This window comes from Stegostoma tigrinum, chromosome 24 (genome assembly GCF_030684315.1).
Source record: "Stegostoma tigrinum isolate sSteTig4 chromosome 24, sSteTig4.hap1, whole genome shotgun sequence".
Lineage (NCBI taxonomy): Eukaryota > Metazoa > Chordata > Chondrichthyes > Orectolobiformes > Stegostomatidae > Stegostoma > Stegostoma tigrinum.
Window position 1 is genome coordinate 47310612 of NC_081377.1, and position 23308 is coordinate 47333919.

Consider the following 23308-nt stretch of genomic DNA (forward strand, 5'->3'; position numbering starts at 1 on the left):
AATAGGGGATGGAATTTTTGCAGGAGGGTGGGTGGGAGGAGGTGTATTCTAGGTAGTTGTGGGAGTCAGTGGGCTTGAAATGGACATCAGTTACAAGCTGGTTGCCTGAGATGGAGACTGAGATGTCCAGAAAGGTGAGGGATGTGCTGGCGATGGCCCAGGTGAACTGAAGGTTGGGGTGGAAGGTGTTGGTGAAGTGGATGAACTATTCGAGCTCCTCTGGGGAGCAAGAGGCAGCGCCGATACAGTCATCAATGTAATGGAGGAAGACGTGGGGTTTGGGGCCTGTGTAGGTGCGGAAGAGGGACTGTTCCACGTAACCTACAAAGAGGCAGGCATAGCTGGGGCCCATGCGGGTGCCCATGGCCACCCCCTTAGACTGTAGGAAGTGGGAGGAGTCGAAAGAGAAGTTGTTGAGGGTGAGGACGAGTTCAGCTAGGCGGATGAGGGTGTCGGTGGAGGGGGACTGGTCGGGCCTGCGGGACAGGAAGAAGCGGAGGGCCTTGAGGCCATCTGCATGCGGAATGCAGGTGTATAGGGACTGGACGTCCATGGTGAAAATGAGGTGCTGGGGGCCAGGGAATTGGAAGTCCTGGAGGAGGTGGAAGGCGTGGGTGGGGTCACGGACGTGGGTAGGGAGTTCCTGGACCAAAGGGGAGAAAATGGAGTCCATATAGGTGGAGATGAGTTCGGTGGGGCAGGAGCAGGCTGAGACGATGGGTCGATCAGGGCAGGCAGGTTTGTGGATTTTGGGAAGGAGATAGAAACGGGCCGTGCGGGGTTGGGGAACAATGAGGTTGGAGGCTGTGGGTGGGAGGTCCCCTGAGGTGATGAGGTCATGAATGGTGTTGGAGATGATGGTTTGGTGCACCCACGCCCTCCACCTCCTCCAGTGTTCGCTTCACACTGCCCTCCAACCCCACCACACCCGGCACCTTCCCCTGCAACTGCAGGAAATGCTACACTTGCCCCCACACCTCCTACCTCACCCCTATCCCAGGCCCCAAGATGACATTCCACATTAAGCAGAGGTTCACCTGCACATCTGCCAATGTGGTATACTGCATCCACTGTACCCGGTGCGGCTTCCTCTGCATTGCGGAAACCAAGCGGAGTCTTGGGGGCCGCTCTGCAGAACATCTCCGCTCAGTTCGCAATAAACAACTGCACCTCCCAGTCGCAAACCATTTCCACTCCCCCTCCCATTCTTTAGATGACATGTCCATCATGGGCCTCCTGCAGTACCACAATGATGCCACCCTAAAGTTGCAGGAACAGCAACTCATATTCCGCTTGGGAACCCTGCAGCCCAATGGTATCAATGTGGACTTCACCAGCTTCAAAATCTCCCCTTCCCCCACCACATCCCAAAACCAGCCCAGTTCGTCCCCTCCCCCCACTGCACCACACAACCAGCCCAGCTCTTCCCCTCCACCCACTGCATCCCAAAACCAGCCCAGCCTGTCTCTGCCTCCTTAACCTGTTCTTCCTCTCACCCATCCCTTCCTCCCACCCCAAGCCACACCCCCATCTCCTACCTACTAGCCTCATCCCACCTCCTTGACCTGTCCGTCTTCGCTGGGCTGACCTATCCCCTCCCTACCTCCCCACCTATACTCTCCTCTCCACCTATCTTCTTTTCTCTCCATCTTTGGTCCGCCTCCTCCTCTCTCCCTATTTATTCCAGAACCCTCACCCCATCCCCCTCTCTGATGAAGGGTCTAGGCCCAAAACGTCTCTGATGAAGGGTCTAGGCCCGAAACATCAGCTTTTGTGCTCCTGAGATGCTGCTGGGCCTGCTGTGTTCATCCAGCCTCAGATTTCATTATCTTGGATTCTCCAGCATCTGCAGTTCCCACTATCACTTGCCTGAGGTTGTTTCTTCAGTTCCCAGGAGAATATCTGAAAGATCTGCTAAGTTGCTGTTATTTGCCTTTGAACAGACTAGATCTCCAAACTATTTCAGAGTGTAAATTGCTGGTGCCAAACAAAGGCCTTCGCGAGCTGAGTTTAAAGTGATGAGTTCACTATTCAGCTGTAGAGGGGACACTCCTGGGTAACGTGCAGCACTGTTTGTGTCTTTCCACAAATGCTTAAGGGGTTTGGAAGCCACTGGATTCCTCTGGTATCAGATTCCTTGACCCACCCTTCAGCCTGCACATTCCTCATCTGGGACGTGGTTCTCTGGCAGTAGGCCAGCACGGGCATCACCTTTCCCAGCCTGGCCAGTACGGCAAGGGAATGTGGAAACTGAATGTGAAACCGATGATTCCAGAAAACATCAAGGATATCAAAAGGAACTACACAGCTCAGAGAACTGTAGATCTCCAGGTGGTGAAGAGCCAGCAAGCCTCCCTCTTTGCCTCATGGGCCTCCAAAATAATCTTCCAGTCCAGGGTCCGCTCCGTGGAGCAGGATGAGACGTGTTTGTGTTTCTTCATCCAGTGGGTGCACGAGGACAGCTCTGTGCTCACGGCCTGAATGACACAAAGCCCACTGACAGCATGGCCTCCCAGTCAGCCCTGTCCTCTCTCACATAGGTCTTAGATGACAGCATGTGGGACAGGATGAACCAGCCGATATCTCTGAATGAGCTGACCACAGCCCCGGAGTACTAAGTAAAGAATAAAACTCCTCGAAGTGGCATCTTACTGGTTGAGTTATATTCAGCTCTGTGGGACTTGATTGGCCAGGATCTGCTGGAGGTGTTTGACAGTATGCTTCTAGCAGGTAGCATTTGCAAATCCATGTGAAACAGTATCATCACCTTCATCTACAAGTGGAAGGGGGAAGAGGGAGGAAATTAGAAATTGGCGACCAATGTTATTGCTGAATGCAGACTACAAGTCTGTCATTGCCAAGTGGGTCAGGTCTGCTCTGGGGTTGGTGATCCACACCTACCAAACCTGTGCAGTACCACTCAGGACAATTTCTGAGAGCCTCACGCTCCTCAGAAATACAATCGGCTACGTGCAGGTCAGCAGGGTGGGGGTGTGGATGCCTGTCTCATCAGCCTGGGCTAGCAGAATGCCTTTGACATCTGGTCATCAGGTGTGAGGTACTCTCTCTGTTTTTGTACATGCCACAGGTCTGACCTATTCCCTAAGCCTGCACTACTGCAGTCACCTGAACCATCTTTCATTTCATCTGGAGGTTGTGGTGAAACTAGCCTCATTTCTGTGAAAGGCTCCAAGTAGCTGGACCATTCCATACCACCTGTTCCCAGTGGTAAAAATCTGCAAAAGAAAAGCATCTTTGCCCACAGGTCCATCAGGAAACAGTCAGTACATAATGCCCTTCAGGCCCTGCAGGGAAAGGGAGAGGATGGATCCTGTTGCATGATTCCCTGAGCAGACTGTCAAGGTTATGTGGCAGAAAGCCTCATCACCAGAACTTTTCAATATGCACAAAGATATTGCTCGGCTAGTGATGAGAAGGGCATTACCTGTGAGATCCTTTGAGTATGCTTGAACTCTCTGTGCCACCACATGCTGCCCTCAAAGCAGCTGTGGGATGGTAGAGACTGTCACACATCTACATCTGGAATGTGCCTTTGCAAATGAAGTCTGGAGGGAGAGACAGATACGGAGGTTTTTGTGGAGGTTCGTCCCAACCAGCTCTGTAATTCAGGAGTCTGTGGTCTATGGGCTGCTTCCCTGGATGCACAGTGAGACAAATATTGCCTGCACCTGGAGCACCATCAAGTCAGTGAAAGACGCTCTTTGGTCTGCCCAAACCTTGTTGATCTTCAAGAACAAGGAGCTGACCCCAAGTGACTACTGCAGACTGGGCACATTCCAAGGTCCAGGTCTACATGCTGAGGGACACACTAAAGCTTGGGACAGCTGCTGCCATGGGGCACTGGGGCAAGACCACCGTCTGAGGTCTTCCTGCTAAACACAAATGAGGGGCTGTTCAGTTAATGGACGCTCACCATGCCTCAAAATGAATGTAAATAGTTTTCTGCATGAGCAGAAAATGCTTTTGACTTTGCAACTGCAGGGAAGCTTTGAGGAATGTCAAATTTCCGTTGATTTGTTAGGTTTTCTTTGCAAATACTCTACCAAACTGATTTAGAGCATTTGTATGTACTGATAGGTGATGTTTTATTAATAACGTACAGTTTTTGCAACTAAAACAAAATCAGGGTTCCAGTTGTGGAGGTCTGGTATAGGTAGGAAATAGATGAGATAGAAGTAGAGAGGATGTTCCCACTGGCAGGTGAAGCCGGGGCAAGAGGGCATAGCCTCAAGATTAGAGGGAGCAGATTTAGGACTGAATTGAGAAGGAACTTCTTCACTCAGAGAGTTGTTAATCTATGGAATTCCTTGCCCAGTGAAGTAGTTGACGCTACTTCAGTAGATGTTTTTAAAGCTAAGTTAGATTTTTTTGAACAATAAAGAAATTAAGGGATACGGTGAGAGCGCGGGTAAGTGGATCTGAGTCCTTGAAAAGATCAGCCATGATCTTATTGAATGGCGGAGGAGGCTCGAAGGGCCGAACGACCTAATCCTGCTCCTTGTTCTTATGTTCTTATGGTACGCAGGGACCCTGGCGTGCCCTGACCCAGATTAGCCTTGACCACAATCGTGGTCATTCAGGGCCTGATTGTGACTTTCCATGTTTCTCATTCCTTGATCGAAGTGATGTCTGCTGGTGGATCTTGCTCAAAAAGGTTGCAGCAGATGGGCCACTGATTTTGGAAGGTTAACAGAAGGTGAATTGAACATCCTGGAGTAGGTAAGAGAGATGCATCACAAATAGTTTCAGCTAGCTTGTGCATTTTTCTTAATCAGCAACTGTGTGGGAAGGACCAGAGTCTGGAGAGGGCTCTTAAACAATGTTGCGGGGTGGGGGGGAATCCATTTAAACCTTCAAACCACAGTCTCCAACCGATCACCCTCCTGGTTTTTAACAATCTTCAGCTCCTGCTGCGCCAGGTGAAGAATTACATCTTTGAGCAGAATGCTGGCCATGCCTGGCCCTTTCTATCAAGCACAGAATGGGGCTAAAATCCAAACCAGTCCATGGGATGGCTCTTCAATGACTTGTTCCACTGTGTTCTGCTGAGTTATTGCAGCCAGTCCTCACTAATCTTCTCAACACCCATAACACACGCAGTTACCATGGAAACCTGAATTCCTCATTTAAAAGCTGCCGTGCTGGGTGTTTGTTGAGGGAACAGCCTAAAAAGCAGTTTCAGAGGTGAGGGTTTGATCGCTATTCCTTGCCTGTGAGCTATGTTTCTCCCTGAGAAATGTTTTCTTTACATCAAGTTGTTTCAGTGTTGCGGTGTTTCAGTTGCTGGGTTTGAAAGTTTGGGCAGTTTCAAAAGCAGCAATTATCAAGTTCTGTACATTTTTTTTAAAATTCATTCATTAATGGAATGAGGGCGTATTGCCTATCTTTAATTGCCCACAGAGCAGTTAAGACTGAACCATGTAGGCCAGACCAGGTGAGGACAGCAATTTCCTTAGTAAACTCAGATGCATTTTTCCAACAATTGACAATGGAATCAGTCAGAGATAGCAAGAACTGCCGATGCTGGGAGTCAGCGAGAACAGTGTGGCGCTGGAGGAACACAGCAGGCCAGGCAGCATCAGAGGAGCAAAAAAATTGATGTTTAGGGTCAGGGCCCACTTTCAGAAGATTTGAAGAAGCGTCCCACTGTGTTAATAATGGATTCACCATCATCATTAGATTCCAAATTCCAGACATTTTATTGAATTCAAATGTCACCATCTGTCATGGCAGGATTCAGACCCAGATGCCCAGAATATTAGCTGGATGTCTGGATTAACAGTCCAGGATAATACCACTAAACCATTGCCTCCCCTCAATCAACAGACTTGCCCAGATTTTATCAAGGCAGAAGTCTGTGTAGGTCGGCAACAGTCACTGGAAAAGAAGATAAAACTTGTGAATTGTACTATCACTCCCTCAGCGCTGAACCTCCGACACTGCCCGCTCCCTCAGCACTGACCCTCTACCTATCAGCCAATACCTGAAAATATATTGTGCCAGATCATCTCTAATGTGATGTTGTGTATACGGGTGTCACTGGCTAGCTCAGCATTTACTGTCCATCTTTGACTGTCCCTCAGGCAGTGCTGACAAATCCTCTATTTGAGGACAACTACCAGGTTATTTTATTTCAAAGAACCAACCCCATTGCCCTGATTTTGGAGTCACATGTAAGCCTGATGAGGTAAGGATGGTAGCTTATTTCCCTGAAGACTATTAGTGACCCAGATGGGTTTGTATGACAAAGTGTTAATGCATGGTACCCATTATGATGTTAGTTGTTTATTCTGGACAGAATTTAAAAGCCCCAATGTCATAGTGACATCTGAACACCATGTCTCTGAGGCCAGCTCCCTCCACTGCTCACTCATAACACAGTAACTATGCTACTGTCCCCATGGTGACCTTTAATTTTCATCATAAGCTGCACTGGAAATGGCAAGAGTGAAATTAAAAGAGATTTCAGCCAATATGTTATTGCCTGGAACTATCATAGCAGTTAAACAAATATCCGATAATCACTACGGCAACATGAAGACTGGAAGACAGACAACTAGTTGATTCAAGTCAGATGCAAGTTAAAAAATGAGATTAAACTGGAGAATCCAGCGACCATGTAGAGAAGTCAGCTGATTATGCTTATGTCTGAAATACACTGTAGTGGGTCATGTTTTCACTCAGAAGAATTCATATAAATGACATCAAAGTCTTTACTGGTGGCTAATCTGGTAAAGCATGACTTGGATCGAACCGTACAAATCAGGAAGATTACTGCTCTCTGTTGTAAAAAGCAATCTTAACCAATACCATGCAGCTAAAAAGTTTGGAACTGAAAACTTATCTATCAGTATTCTCACCCAGTGACCCAGCAAAACCCTGAGACACAAGAAGATGACAGTAAGTTCAGAACTGGAACTCTGTACTATATAAACAGCAAGTCAATATCAACCATCTGGACTCACTTCCTTCTTCATCTCTGCAATGTGAGCATTGCTAGCTAGGCCAGCATTTATTGCCCATCCCTAATTGTCCCTTGGAGGAGAAGTGTTAAGTTGGCTTCTTGACCTGCTGTAGCATTTATGGACAGTAACAGACTGGAAGTACTGTTAGAGAAGGAGTTACAGGAACAGCGATGCAATTCCTAGTCAGAATGGTATGAGTTCTGAAGAGATTGGTGAAGGACTGGAAGGCAGCCAAAACTATAGCCCAACTTGAGACTGACCTTCAGAACGGAAAACAGAAGGTGGAAAAGTTTAAAGTGCATCAAAGATTTGATACAGATTCTATGAGCCAGTTAGCTGGCCAAGGTATACTATAAGAAAGTATATGATAAATAGGTTGTTTTTCTCATAAACAGCTGGGTCATACAGACCAAAGGAAATAGCTTTCTCAGTTAGTTACTATGATTGATGGTGTAAAACACACCAGGGTGAAGGAATGAGGATGATATGGGCTCTGACTCCCAATCTACACAGCAATCCTCCTGTAAGTGAACAAGTGTGACATTCCAACACAGCATCAATGAACTTCACAATCCAATACCCAATGGAAAAGTCTCAGACATGTAGAATGGCCATTTTTCTGAGGTCATGAGATGGACCAACACCTGTAGAACATTTGCCAACCTTGGATTATAACTGTTTGAGGAATATAACCGCGGTGGAAAATTTCTTACGAAAATACTAGGAGCCAGAGCGTACAGCATATATTACAGACACAAATCAAACTGATTACAAAAAAAATCAAATAACTCAAAATGAAGAGACCAATTCAAAACATGTTCAAATGAACTGCTCCAATTCAGATTTCACCAGCTTCAAAATCTCTCCACTCCCAACCTGTCCATCTTTCAACTCACCTATCTGCTCTACCCTTCCCACTGACCAACCACAATAATCTGCTACCTGCATCCACCTCTCTCCATCCCACCTATCCTCCCCTTGCCCCACCCCCTCCCTCTGTTTATTTCTAGGCTCCCTAACCCCTCCCCAGTCCTGACAAAGGATTTTGGTCTGAAACGTTGACTTTCCTGCTCCTCGGATGCTGTCTGAACAGCTGTGCTTTTCCAGATCTACATTTATTGCTCCAATTGTCTCGATGCAGCGTTAGGGTGTTATTAATCATGCCCAACATTCTATAATGGTGTGTGCTCTGAAATTCAGCATGATGTTTAGTGATATGGCACACAGCTGGCTAATATGTCATGGGATCAGAAAACTGGTTTCACCTCAAATAGTCTGTGTCACCCTGTGCACAAAATTGGCACCAGATTTATTTTGGTCAAACTTCCTGGAGTAAAAGCAAATCAGTACAGTTTAACCCTTTCATATCCTCATTGTGTTTTGGTGTTTTTACACTGACTAATTTTTTGGTGTACAACACACAATACATGCCTGCTGCTGAATTTAGATTGTTGGAGCTTGCAAAATAAAAATAACATGTATTTATGGAACCACAATCTGCTTTGAATTTGTAAAAAACATTTTCAGTTTGTTCCCACCTGTGTACAGTGAAATTACATAAATCGGATCAATACATATCAATCCAAATGGAAAGACAGCGTATCATTTACATGGAGATATATTGGGAAATGTGAATTTACAAAGATATCTGGGTGGTCCTCGTTCACCAGTCAATGAAAGCAATCAGGAAGGTGCAGCAAGCATTTGGGTTCAGACACAGGAGTGTCTTACTGCAGTTATACAGAACCTCGGTGAAAACACACTTGGAGTATTTTGTGCCATTTTGGCCTCTCTACCTAAGAAAGAATATACTTGCCATAGAGGGAGAGCCACAGAGGGTCACTGTAGCAATGCCTGGGATGGCCTGACTGTCCTATGCAGAGGAGATTTACCAGGATGTTGCCTGGTCTGGAGCGAAGGCCTTACGAAGAAAGGCTGAGGGACTTGGGTCAGTTCTCATTGGAGAGAAGGAGGCTAAGAGGGGATTTAATAGAGACATACAAGATGATCAGAGGATTAGATAGGGTGGACAGTGAGAGTCTTTTTCCGATGACTTCAGCTTGTACAAGGGGGCATAGCTACAAATTGAGGGGTGACAGATTTAAGACAGATGTCAGAGGCAGGTTTTTTATTCAGAGAGTGGTAAGGGCGTGGAACGCCCTGTCTGCCAATGTAGTTAACTCAGCCACATGAGGGGCATTTAAACAGTCCTTGGACAAGCGTATGGATAATGATGGGATAGTGGAGGGGGAGGGACTAAGATTAGTTCACAGGTCGGCACAACATCGAGGGCCAAAGGGCCTGTTCTGCGCTGCATTGTTCTAATGTTCTATGAAAGATTGGTTTGGCTGAGCCTGTATTCACTAGAGTTTAGAAGAATGAAAGGGGTTCTGATTGAAATATATAAAATTCTAATGGGGGGGGTGTTTTCCCTGGTTGGGGACTCTAGAACCAGGGGACAGAGTCCCATAATTTGTAATAGACTATTTCGAACTGAGCTGAAGAAAACTACCACTTCCTCTGACAGTTCATTCCACACATGAACCACCCTCTGTGTGAACAAGTTGCCCCTCAGGTCCTTTTAAATCTTTCTCCTCTCACCTTAAAAATATGCCTCTAGTTTTGAACTCACCCACCCTAGGGAAAGACCTTTGCTATTCATCTTAGCAATGTCCCTCATGATTTTATAAATGTCTGGAAGATCAGCCCCCACCAACTCCTACGTTCCAGTGAAAAAGGTCCCAGCCTATCTAGCCACTTCCTGTAACAACCCTTCCAGTCCCAGCAACATCCTGTAAGTCTTTTCTGAACCCTCTCCCATACAATGATGTCTTTCCTAATAGCACGACGACCTTTAAATGTAGAAAGACTGCAGGCAGCTAAAGAACAGAGGGATTTAGAAATCCTTGTACTTGACAAAATATCTTGCTGTAAACGTAGAAGGTGCAGGAGAGATCTCACATGGTGCACGATGAGCAGTTTTGGTCCCCTTATTTAAGAAAATACTTATTTCACTGGAGATTGTTCACAGAAAGGTCAGTAGGATGAACTCAGGAGTGTATGGATGTCTTATGAGTTACGGTTAAACAGGCTGTGACTCTACACATTGGAGCTTAGAAGAATGAGAAATGATCCGTTGAAACATTTAGGATCGTTAAGGGGCTTGACAGGTTAAAAACTGAGAGGGATATTTCCCCTCATGGGAGAGCTTAGGACCAGAGAGCATAATCTTAGAATTAAGGGGCACCAATGTAAGACCAAAATGAGCGGGAATTTCTTCAGTCAGGAGGTTAAGTATCTTTGAAGCTCCATACGACTGTGGGATTAGTGTGCTTGTGTACATGTAAAGCTGAGATGGATAGATTCTTAATCATTCAGGAATCAAGCGTTGTGGGGAACACGCAGGAAAGTGGATGTGAGGAATCAGCAATGATCCTACTGAACGGTGGAACAGGCTGAAGGGGCTGAATTGCCTCCTCCTGTTCCTGTAACCTGTATGCCCCGTTTAAATCTTTTTCTCTATACATCCTTTGCTTATTATGATCTGATTGTATTTCGACACACGTGATGATAAATTAATCAATGAAAAGCTTTCTTTATGGGCGATACAATCTGTTTTTTAATTTCTTTATGTGGTCTTACAGAATCACAAAAAGCCAGCACCCTAATTCCATGAATAACAGGAGAGAAAAATGCAATGCGGTCTTTATTTCAAGGGAACTCAAGTATAAAAGCAGGAAGATAACAAAGTGTGAAGCTGGATGAACACAGCAGGCCAAGCAGCATCTCAGGAGCACGATGCTGCTTGGCCTGCTGTGTTCATCCAGCTTCACACTTTGTTATCTTGGATTCTCCAGCATCTGCAGTTCCCATTATCTATAAAAGCAGGAAGGTTTTGTTAAAACAGTGCAACACACTAGTCTGACCACAGCTGCAATACGGTGAACAATTTTGGTCGCCTTATCTAAGAAATGTTATACTGACATTGGAGGAGGTCCAGAGGAGGCTCCCTAGCCTGATACTGGTATTGAGGTCATGAAAGGTGCTTTTAAAGGGAGGGCTTAATTCCAGGTTACCACTGATGTAGTTTTCGCTACATCACAGAAGCACTTTATTAATATCAAGGTGACCATGATTCTGAACTTGCTGTTTTAATGTTATGAGGTTGATTCATTGTACAACTGCAGCTCTTCTCGTGTCTTAGTCACTACTGCTGCATAGACAATCTGTGACTAAACAAACAACAGCCACCAGCATCCTATACATTCCCCAAGCAACAGCCCCTGCAGAGAAACTTGGAAATGCAGTTCAAAGAGGAAGCAAATTCAATCCTTTCAGTGACAACAGCCTCAGCTCAGTCATGTTACAGTACAAGCTTCACAGATGCTGCTGAAATATAAACATGTCTAATGTATATACAAAGTAGGAATATATTTCTCTATAAAATAATGAAAATTCCCATTAGCAGCCTCAATAGCTGTGCTATCTTTAAGGGGCAAGGAAGACATCTATGTAGATTAAACATGTCCATTACTGCTCTCCAGTTAATACTGTGGTTGACTTGAGGATATCTCTTGGAATCATCTTTCGCCTTTTCACATGATACCCTCAGGATACCAGCTTGCTGTCGTTGGAAAATTATTTGACTAGTGCTCTACCATTTCTTGATTATTGTTTTTTCTTGATTCTTGTTATTTTTACACTTTGTTAAACTAATTTTATTTCTATTAACTTTATTGACACAATTTCAGAGCTGCGGTGAATACTGTTAAATGAATAAACCAGCATTTTAGTTCAAGTTCACCACGTATTCCTGTGAGTCAGAGGTTATTTGTGCACATTATAGAGTCATACAGCGAGGATTCAGACCCTTCAGTCCAAGGCATCCAAGCCAACAAAACTTCCTAAATTGAAAATAGCCCCATTTACCTGCATTTGGCATGTATCCACAAAACCTTTCCTGTTCATGTACCTGTCCAAATATCTTTTAAATGTTGCAATTGCACCCACCTCTAAGGCTTCCTCTGACAGTTTGTTCCATACATGCACCACCCTCTGGGTGAAAAAATTAGTAAGATTCTCTTTTAAACCTTTCCCATCTCCCCTTCAACCTATGACCTCTAGATCTGGACTCCCCTACCCTTGGGAAAAGACTTTGGTTAGTCACCTTATCTATGCCTCTCATATAAACCTCTATAAGGTCACCCCTCAGCCTCCTACGCTCCAGACAAAAAAGTCCTACCCATCCAGCTAATCCTTATGACACAAACCCTCCAATCTTGGTAACATCCTTGGAGATCTTTTCTGCACCCTTCCAGTTTAATAACATCCTTCCTCTTGCAGGGCCAACCAGAATTGTAGACAGTATTCTAAAAGTGGTCTCATCAATGTCCTATACAGCCTCAACATGATGCCCCAAAGCACTGACCAATGAAGGCAAGCGTGCCAAATGCCTTCTTCACCACTCTGTCTACCTGTGACATTACTTTCAAGCAGCTAGGCAGCTACACCCCTAGGTCTCTTGGTTTGACAACACTCCCCAGGTCCCTACCATCAACTGTACAAGTCCTGCCCTGGTTTGCCTTACCAAAATGTAACACCTCACATTTATCTAAATTAAACTCCTCCACCTGCCACTCCTCAGCTATTAGCCATCCGATTAATTTCTCATTGTACTCTTCCTCACTGTCCACTCCACCACCAATTTTAGTGGCATCTGCAAATTTAGCCTGCATTCAGAGATCCTGCAGTATAGAAAATGATCTGACTACACTCTCATCATTCCTCAATGTTTGCTTCATTTAATCATTTTCCTTTGACTGTTGCTGCAAATAATTTTCCCTGTTTATTGACTGTGTCCAACTTCCCCAGAAAATCACTCTGTATTCCACCCAAATCAGTGACTGGAGGTGACACAGTAAACTCCACGGATTCAGTTTGTCAAAATTGCAGTTTTTAATTAAAGCTACGCACTTTCAACATTCCGATATATGCGTTTCTTTAGGTGTGATTGTTTTGTCTGTGTCATTTGGAGGTCAGATCACGTCCCAAGTCAAATCCAGTCATTATCATAATTCATCTCCATGCGTGACCTTGCTCAGATCCACCTGTCAGGACTGTTTCACAATGAGGCCAGTTTAAATACATTCCAACACGAATATCACACAAACTCCAGAACTGATTCCCACCACCCCCCTCCACTCCCATTCCCAAAACACATTGACCCTGTCCCTGGGGCTCTGATACTTTGTTTCTCCTCAAATGATTGGCCTTGAATTCTGTCTTGAAAATAGCTTGTGCAGGAATGGGTTATTATTGGAATCTCAGCTAGGTGCACGGCCATTTCCTGAAGGTGGCAGGATTACAGCGTGTACCTGGGCAAGGTCAGAGAGCTGACAACATGGGCAACAGGTTACACAGGGCTGGGGGTCCTGCTGTGAGCATGTGTGCCAGAGACAAGCCAGGTGGTGGTCACATTCCGCCAGGGTTTGACCTTACTGTTGTTCACCCCCAACCCCATATGCACACAACCCCCCCAGTCCCCAATTTAACAAGGTGTGGAGCTGGATGAACACAGCAGGCCAAGCAGCATCTCCCACCCACATATATGCGCCCCCCCAAACACACACCCCCATCCACACTCACACACACATACCCCCAAACACACACCCCCATCCACACTCACACACACATACCCCCAAACACACACCCCCATCCACACTCACACACACATACCCCCAAACACACACCCCCATCCACACTCACACACACATACCCCCAAACACACACCCCCATCCACACTCACACACACATACCCCCAAACACACACCCCCATCCACACTCACACACACATACCCCCAAACACACACCCCCATCCACACTCACACACACATACCCCCAAACACACACCCCCATCCACACTCACACACACATACCCCCAAACACACACCCCCATCCACACTCACACACACATACCCCCAAACACACACCCCCATCCACACTCACACACACATACCCCCAAACACACACCCCCATCCACACTCACACACACATACCCCCAAACACACACCCCCATCCACACTCACACACACATACCCCCAAACACACACCCCCATCCACACTCACACACACATACCCCCAAACACACACCCCCATCCACACTCACACACACATACCCCCAAACACACACCCCCATCCACACTCACACACACATACCCCCAAACACACACCCCCATCCACACTCACACACACATACCCCCAAACACACACCCCCATCCACACTCACACACACATACCCCCAAACACACACCCCCATCCACACTCACACACACATACCCCCAAACACACACCCCCATCCACACTCACACACACATACCCCCAAACACACACCCCCATCCACACTCACACACACATACCCCCAAACACACACCCCCATCCACACTCACACACACATACCCCCAAACACACACCCCCATCCACACTCACACACACATACCCCCAAACACACACCCCCATCCACACTCACACACACATACCCCCAAACACACACCCCCATCCACACTCACACACACATACCCCCAAACACACACCCCCATCCACACTCACACACACATACCCCCAAACACACACCCCCATCCACACTCACACACACATACCCCCAAACACACACCCCCATCCACACTCACACACACATACCCCCAAACACACACCCCCATCCACACTCACACACACATACCCCCAAACACACACCCCCATCCACACTCACACACACATACCCCCAAACACACACCCCCATCCACACTCACACACACATACCCCCAAACACACACCCCCATCCACACTCACACACACATACCCCCAAACACACACCCCCATCCACACTCACACACACATACCCCCAAACACACACCCCCATCCACACTCACACACACATACCCCCAAACACACACCCCCATCCACACTCACACACACATACCCCCAAACACACACCCCCATCCACACTCACACACACATACCCCCAAACACACACCCCCATCCACACTCACACACACATACCCCCAAACACACACCCCCATCCACACTCACACACACATACCCCCAAACACACACCCCCATCCACACTCACACACACATACCCCCAAACACACACCCCCATCCACACTCACACACACATACCCCCAAACACACACCCCCATCCACACTCACACACACATACCCCCAAACACACACCCCCATCCACACTCACACACACATACCCCCAAACACACACCCCCATCCACACTCACACACACATACCCCCAAACACACACCCCCATCCACACTCACACACACATACCCCCAAACACACACCCCCATCCACACTCACACACACATACCCCCAAACACACACCCCCATCCACACTCACACACACATACCCCCAAACACACACCCCCATCCACACTCACACACACATACCCCCAAACACACACCCCCATCCACACTCACACACACATACCCCCAAACACACACCCCCATCCACACTCACACACACATACCCCCAAACACACACCCCCATCCACACTCACACACACATACCCCCAAACACACACCCCCATCCACACTCACACACACATACCCCCAAACACACACCCCCATCCACACTCACACACACATACCCCCAAACACACACCCCCATCCACACTCACACACACATACCCCCAAACACACACCCCCATCCACACTCACACACACATACCCCCAAACACACACCCCCATCCACACTCACACACACATACCCCCAAACACACACCCCCATCCACACTCACACACACATACCCCCAAACACACACCCCCATCCACACTCACACACACATACCCCCAAACACACACCCCCATCCACACTCACACACACATACCCCCAAACACACACCCCCATCCACACTCACACACACATACCCCCAAACACACACCCCCATCCACACTCACACACACATACCCCCAAACACACACCCCCATCCACACTCACACACACATACCCCCAAACACACACCCCCATCCACACTCACACACACATACCCCCAAACACACACCCCCATCCACACTCACACACACATACCCCCAAACACACACCCCCATCCACACTCACACACACATACCCCCAAACACACACCCCCATCCACACTCACACACACATACCCCCAAACACACACCCCCATCCACACTCACACACACATACCCCCAAACACACACCCCCATCCACACTCACACACACATACCCCCAAACACACACCCCCATCCACACTCACACACACATACCCCCAAACACACACCCCCATCCACACTCACACACACATACCCCCAAACACACACCCCCATCCACACTCACACACACATACCCCCAAACACACACCCCCATCCACACTCACACACACATACCCCCAAACACACACCCCCATCCACACTCACACACACATACCCCCAAACACACACCCCCATCCACACTCACACACACATACCCCCAAACACACACCCCCATCCACACTCACACACACATACCCCCAAACACACACCCCCATCCACACTCACACACACATACCCCCAAACACACACCCCCATCCACACTCACACACACATACCCCCAAACACACACCCCCATCCACACTCACACACACATACCCCCAAACACACACCCCCATCCACACTCACACACACATACCCCCAAACACACACCCCCATCCACACTCTCACACACATACCCCCAAACACACACCCCCATCCACACTCACACACACATACCCCCAAACACACACCCCCATCCACACTCACACACACATACCCCCAAACACACACCCCCATCCACACTCACACACACAAATCCCCAAACACACACCCCCATCCACACTCACACACACAAATCCCCAAACACACACCCCCATCCACACTCACACACACACACCTACCCACAACACACACCCCCATCCACACTCACTCACACACACACACAACCCCCACACAGTCCAAAGGTCCCCGTGGCCTTGCCTCTCCCTGAGAGCCCAGCCCCAGCCTGGGCCTCCCCTGGGGGACGGGAAGAGCTGCTCACCTGAACTTTGGGAATCCTTTCGGTGCTTCGCTGGGGCTTTGTCCCCCTCACTCTTGGATTTCTTTTTCTTCCGCCCCGATAGCCGGAGCCAGCTCAGAGCCCGCCGCAGGGAGCCCGGCTTGGACTTTCTCTTCGTTTGTATAGCCGCCTCCGATTCTAAGGGCTCATCCATCAGGCTGGCCGAGTGGTCGCCGCGCTCCCGGAGCTGTTTCCCGATCGGTATGGTGTTCCCGGAGCCGCTGGAATCGGCGGTGTACGGGGTTCACTCCCTGTCGGTAACTCTGTCCCAAACTAAAGGCGAGCTGCAACTCCCAACAGTTTCCACATCAAGGAGCTTTCTGGAAACATTAACTTCAATCCCGAAACACTGCGAAACCACCAGGCATTCCCTCAGCCAGAAAGTATTTTCACAGTCACTGTAACCTTCCTGGTTTGCCTGACACACTCATGTTGCTGTTGTTCTCTTCATTAAGACACACACAGGAGCAGGGTCGGGATCGACCCAACCCGAAACCGCCTCAATGTGCAAGCACCTGGGGAGGAGAGGCCCACATCTCCTGGAGCAGGGATGGCACTGCAGGCTGACTAACTCACATTAATCCCACATCATCCTACCAATGCAAACATGGATTTAACTCCACCCTGAAGCCACAATCAACGCCGGTTAAATGTTAGAAATCTGTATTTCATTGTTTTTTTTTGTCATCCTGGGTAGCTGCAGGTTGGAGGTACAGGAGGCATCTGAAAGTTGCTCTGCTGGTCACCCCAGCTTCCAGAGGCAAAGAAATCGGTCCCGGGCCGTCAGCCACTCCTCGCACTGGGAAGTACAGAGGAATATTACCATGCAATCTGACACTCCTCCACCGCAAGCACTTATACATCTACCCAGGCTCTTTGAACAGAAAGGACAATAAAAGGCAGGAGTTGCCAAACCACACAAGATTTTAGCAACAAAGTACTGTAACGCTGCGAAAGAGATGAGTGCCACATCAAGTTAACGCCGCGCATAAGGCTCCTGCATACCCGAATATTTTCTCCTTAGCAGCACTGTTAACCTTTACCCCATTGAACAGAACTGCTGCCGTTACACTAACACAGAAAGAATAATGAGCAGAAACAATTCTTTTACTTCCTAACTTCTGCAAACCCATTCCTTTGTATTGTTACTGCTGAGCTACTGTATCTAAATTGCTATGACACCCCAATAACCTGCTCAATGGTATGGACCCAGTGATGAGGTGTAGAATTCCTCTGTGTAAATTGTTGAGCATTATTTCTGAATGATTTTGTTCAGCACCATGTTTAATATTTATTCTTTGTTTTTCCACTGCCTGGTCCAATTCCATCCAGGCAAGCTACACCTGATCCTTAGGAACTGGCTCTTTGAAATCCTCCTAGGCTAAAATATTTGCAAATGTTGAAACATTGTGCTGTTAGTTATTGGGTGATTCGTACAGTTTCTGAGCAGTGATTGAAGTTTGAAGTCATTCTGTGCAAAGTCCACTGAAGGAGGCTATTCTAAGAGCAATCAGATATGGAGCAACTCTTACAAATATTGCTAAAGCCTGTTCCCTGCATGAACATTAACTGAACCACCTGGTGGAGAAATAGGGACTGGAAAAAGCTTTTTGAAACCTTGAGCTTGTTCCACCGCCATTCAATATGAACATGCTTGATTTCTAAACTAACTTCTTACACCCAATTCCAAAGAAGAATCTTGCTGAATTTCTGTGGCCCTTTGTTTCATTTTATTACCCATTTCCGATAATAATAAAACTGACAGGGCTATATCAGCCATCTGTTTATACTCTGCCTAAACTTACTTTCTACACACATCAATTGGTGATGATCTAACTAGTCAAATCCTCCAATATAAAATACTGAATAAAAATATTCACTCATGAAGAGACTCAGAACTCACGACTTTCATTGAGACTCATGACAGGAGACTGCTAGAAATCTCAAAGTAGATAGCAAGACTTTGTACAGGTATGAGAAAAGAAAGAGACTAAGTAATGTGTCAGTCATTGAGTCATACAGATGTACAGCCCAGAAACAGTGCCTTTGATTCCATGCCGACCACATATCCTAAATAAATGTCGGAGATAATGGGAACTGCAGATGCTGGAGAATTCCAAGATAATAAAATGTGAGGCTGGATGAACACAGCAGGCCAAGCAGCATCTCAGGAGCACAAAAGCTGACGTTTCGGGCCTAGACCCTTCATCAGAGAGGGGGATGGGGAGAGGGAACTGGAATAAATAGGGAGAGAGGGGGAGGCGGACCGAAGATGGAGAGTAAAGAAGATAGGTGGAGAGAGTATAGGTGGGGAGGTAGGGAGGGGATAGGTCAGTCCAGGGAAGACGGACAGGTCAAGGAGGTGGGATGAGGTTAGTAGGTAGCTGGGGGTGCGGCTTGGGGTGGGAGGAAGGGATGGGTGAGAGGAAGAACCGGTTAGGGAGGCAGAGACAGGTTGGACTGGTTTTGGGATGCAGTGGGTGGGGGGGAAGAGCTGGGCTGGTTGTGTGGTGCAGTGGGGGGAGGGGACGAACTGGGCTGGTTTAGGGATGCAGTAGGGGAAGGGGAGATTTTGAAACTGGTGAAGTCCACATTGATACCATATGGCTGCAGGGTTCCCAGGCGGAATAAATAAATGTCGTCCCATTTGTCAGCATTTGGTCCCTTTCTCTCTAAATCCGTCCTATTCATACACCCATCCAGATGCCTTTTAAATGTTGTACTGTACCAGCCTCCTCCGCTTCCTCTGGCAACTCATTTCATACACGCACCACCCTCTGCATGAAAAAGTTGCCCCTCAGGTCCCTTTTAAATATTACCCCTCTCACCTTAAACCTATGCTCGCTGCTTTTGTACTACCCCATTCCGAGAAAATACTTCATCTATTTACCCTATCCATGCCCTGGATGATTTTATAAATCTCTATAAGGTCACTCTAATGCCCCAGGGAAAATAGCATCAGCCTATTCAACCTGCCACTTTAGCTCAAACCCTCCAACTCTGGCAACATCCTTGTAAATCTCTTCTGAATCCTTTCAAGTTTAACAACGTTATTCCAATAGCAAGGAGACCAGAACTGAACACAGTTACCTAAAATCGGCCTAACCAATATCCTGTACAGCCATAACATGACCTACCAATTCCGATACTCAATACACTGACCAATAAAGGCAAGTGTACCAAATCACTACCCTGTCTAGCTGTGACTATACTTTCAAGGAAGTAAAAACCTTCACTACAAGGTCTCTTTGTTCAGCAACACTCCCCAGAACCTTACCATTAAGTTTATAAGACCTGCCCTGATTTGCCTTTCCGCAATGCAGCACCTCACATTTATCTAAATTAAACTCCATCTGCCATTCCTCAGCCCATTGGCCTATCTCATCAAGATCCTGTTGTACTCTGAGGTAACCTTATTTACTGTGGACTACACTTCCAATTTTGGTGGCATCTGCAAACTTACTAGCCATACCTCCTAGGCTCACATCCAAATCATTTATATAAATGACGAAAAGCAGTGGACCTAGCACCGACCCTTGCAGCTAGTCACAGGCTTCCGTCCGAAAAGCAACCCTCCACAATCCTCTGTTTCCTACGTTTCAGCAAATTCTGTATCCAAATGGCTAGTTCTCCTTGTATTCCATGTGATGTGACCTTGTTAATCGGCCCACCATGCGGAACCTTGTCGCATGCCTTACTGAAATCCATCCAGATAACATCCATCACTCTACCCTCATCAATCCTCTTTGCCAATTCTTCAAAAAACTCCCCTTCCAAATACATGTAAATCCTGTCCCTGAGAATCCCCTCCAAAAACTTACCCACCACTGATGTCAGGCTCACCATCTGTACTTCCCTGGCTTTTCCTCACCACCTTTCTTAAATAATTGCACAGTCTTCTGGAGAGTGAGAGTGGGGAGACTAATGCAGTAATTCAAGGCATGACAGATATAAAACCAGAGACAATGGCAGCAAGAGTAGGCCATTCGAGGCTAAATCCATACAACACCAAGATAGTTAGGAAAATATGTCACAAAGGAAACATTTGGAAATTGTGAACTGATATAGATAGGTTGAGTGAATGGTCAAAATCTATCAAATGGACAATAACGGGAGAAAACATGAAGGTGTTCATTTTGATTGAAAACATGAAAAAGCAGATTCTTATTAAAGTGGAGACCGACTGTGGAATTGGAAGTGCAGAGCAATCTAAATGTTCTAGAACATGAGTTACAAAAGGTTAGCATGCAGATACAGTACATAATCAAGAAGGTTAATGGGATATAGTCCTTTACTGTAAGAGGAATTGAACATAAAACTAATGATGTTATGCTTCAGTTATACAGGGCATTGGTGAGGCCACATTCTAAAAACTATGGGCTAAATCTAATGTCTTTTTTGGCTAACTCTGAGATTCATCAAGTTTTTTTGAAGACCTAATGAGTTTTCTCATCATATCTTACCAAATTCACTTCATTAATGCCCTTGTCCTCTTTCATGTCCCATTGCCATCCCATTTTAACTCATGCCATTCCCATCCAACTTATACACAGCAGATATTGGTTGAAACACCAGCGGTCCTTGTGCCTGCCCTACCTTTAAAAGTTCATTGTGCACCCAGAATGGCACTGGCATTCCAAACTGCTCTGTTCATTGATGGACATTATTGGAACATGGTGGAGAAGGGGAAGATGGCACTGCCAATTTCCAACATGGACGCGGAGGTCTTGGTGGACAGGATGGTGCAAAGGACAGGAGTCCTCTTCCCAGAGGACTCATTAGACAATGAGACACTAAATCACAACACTGTCTCAGTATACAACATTAGTCTAAGCACTGCTATAGCCTAATGCTGTGGGGAATCTATTGGACACACCTGTAAATAGCTGTCAGTCAGGCTATTCAATCATATTTGTGAGCAGGTTGTTTTATCTTTGCTTGGAAGAGAAATTATGTGTAAACTATATTTATGCCAAGCAGCCAAGGTCTTTTATAGACCATAAGCAGATACTTCCTGAAGAGAGCACTGAAAGCATCTTTGCAATAAACATGCGTATTCATACATGGGCCACCAGAAAAGTTATCATTCCAAAGCAAATGCTCCAGTTTCTATTCATGTTCAGACAAGTGGGAGATTTGGCTGACTTCTCTAGATTTAATGCGAAATTGAACTGCAGCATTTTCATGAATTAGACAACTAGGTTCAAATTTAGCAAATCTATTTAATCATGTGGCTATTCCACTGTGAAACTTAGTGACTTTATAATACAAGTAATGAAAAGCTCAGAGATAATGGGAACTGCAGATGCTGGAGAATCCGAGATAACAAAGTGTGGAGCTGGATGAACACAGCAGGCCAAGCAGCATCTCAGGAGCACAAAAGCTGATGTTTCGGGCCTAGACCCTTCATCAGAGAGCTCCTGAGATGCTGCTTGGCCTGCTGTGTTCATCCAGCTCCACACTTTGTTATAATGAAAAGCTCACACAGCAATAGATGTGAATTGAGTGAAAAAAGTAAGCGAGTTTTGAGAAGATTTGTAGCTCAGGTTGAGGTTCTGGGTGTGAGTTTGCTCGCTGAGCTGGAAGGTTCGTTTTCAGACGTTTCGTCACCATACTAGGTAACATCATCAGTGAGCCTCCGACGAAGCGCTGGTGTTACGTCACGCTTTCTATTTATGAAAAAAGTAAAAATTCCTGTTTCTAGTGAAATTTGAAAAATAGCTCAAAAAATTAAAATGCATCAGAAGATACTTTATACTTTTAAGTGAAAATGCAAAACTGTTGGCTATTTTTCATCAGACTATCAGGATAATATTAAAAAGTCTCCAACAAAATATCCATGTCATGTAGGATTTGCAAGGCACGGGCAAAAATTGCTAAAATGGTAAATCCATTTGGTCATATCGCAATAACTTCAATAATATAACAAAAAAACTGATGATTTTTAAAGTTTGGAATCTTCAGAATTAGGAACTCAGCCAAAGTGAGAATGTCCGTCTCTGGGTTAAGTAGAGCAACTAGTCACAGTCCTAAGTCAATTTCCAGCTACTGCTGTTGGCAAGTGCACATTGGATTTGCTTGGTTCTGATAATGATCGTGCTATCCAGAGTGAAAAACCTCAGTTTATTCCTCAGGATTTGACTTTCAGGAATGGTCCTGAAAGTAACAAATGCCCACTGGTCTTCAGTCTGGAAAGGACAGTAGGTCAGAAGAGAAGGAAAGGGA

General features: G+C 46.5%; 1 protein-coding gene across 3 annotated transcripts in view; it reads right to left on the reverse strand.

The window, feature by feature from the left end:
• Nucleotides 1–18082, reverse strand: part of LOC125465033 (uncharacterized protein KIAA1522 homolog) — a 201625-nt gene extending 183543 nt beyond the window's left edge. For all 3 annotated transcript variants that reach the window (XM_059654425.1, XM_059654424.1, XM_059654422.1), the window contains exon 1: nt 17066–18082. In XM_059654425.1, the coding sequence (XP_059510408.1) occupies nt 17066–17237 (172 nt within the window). In that variant the 5' untranslated portion in view covers nt 17238–18082. The remainder of the gene's footprint in view (nt 1–17065) is intronic.
• Between the last annotated feature and the right edge of the window lie 5226 nt (nt 18083–23308).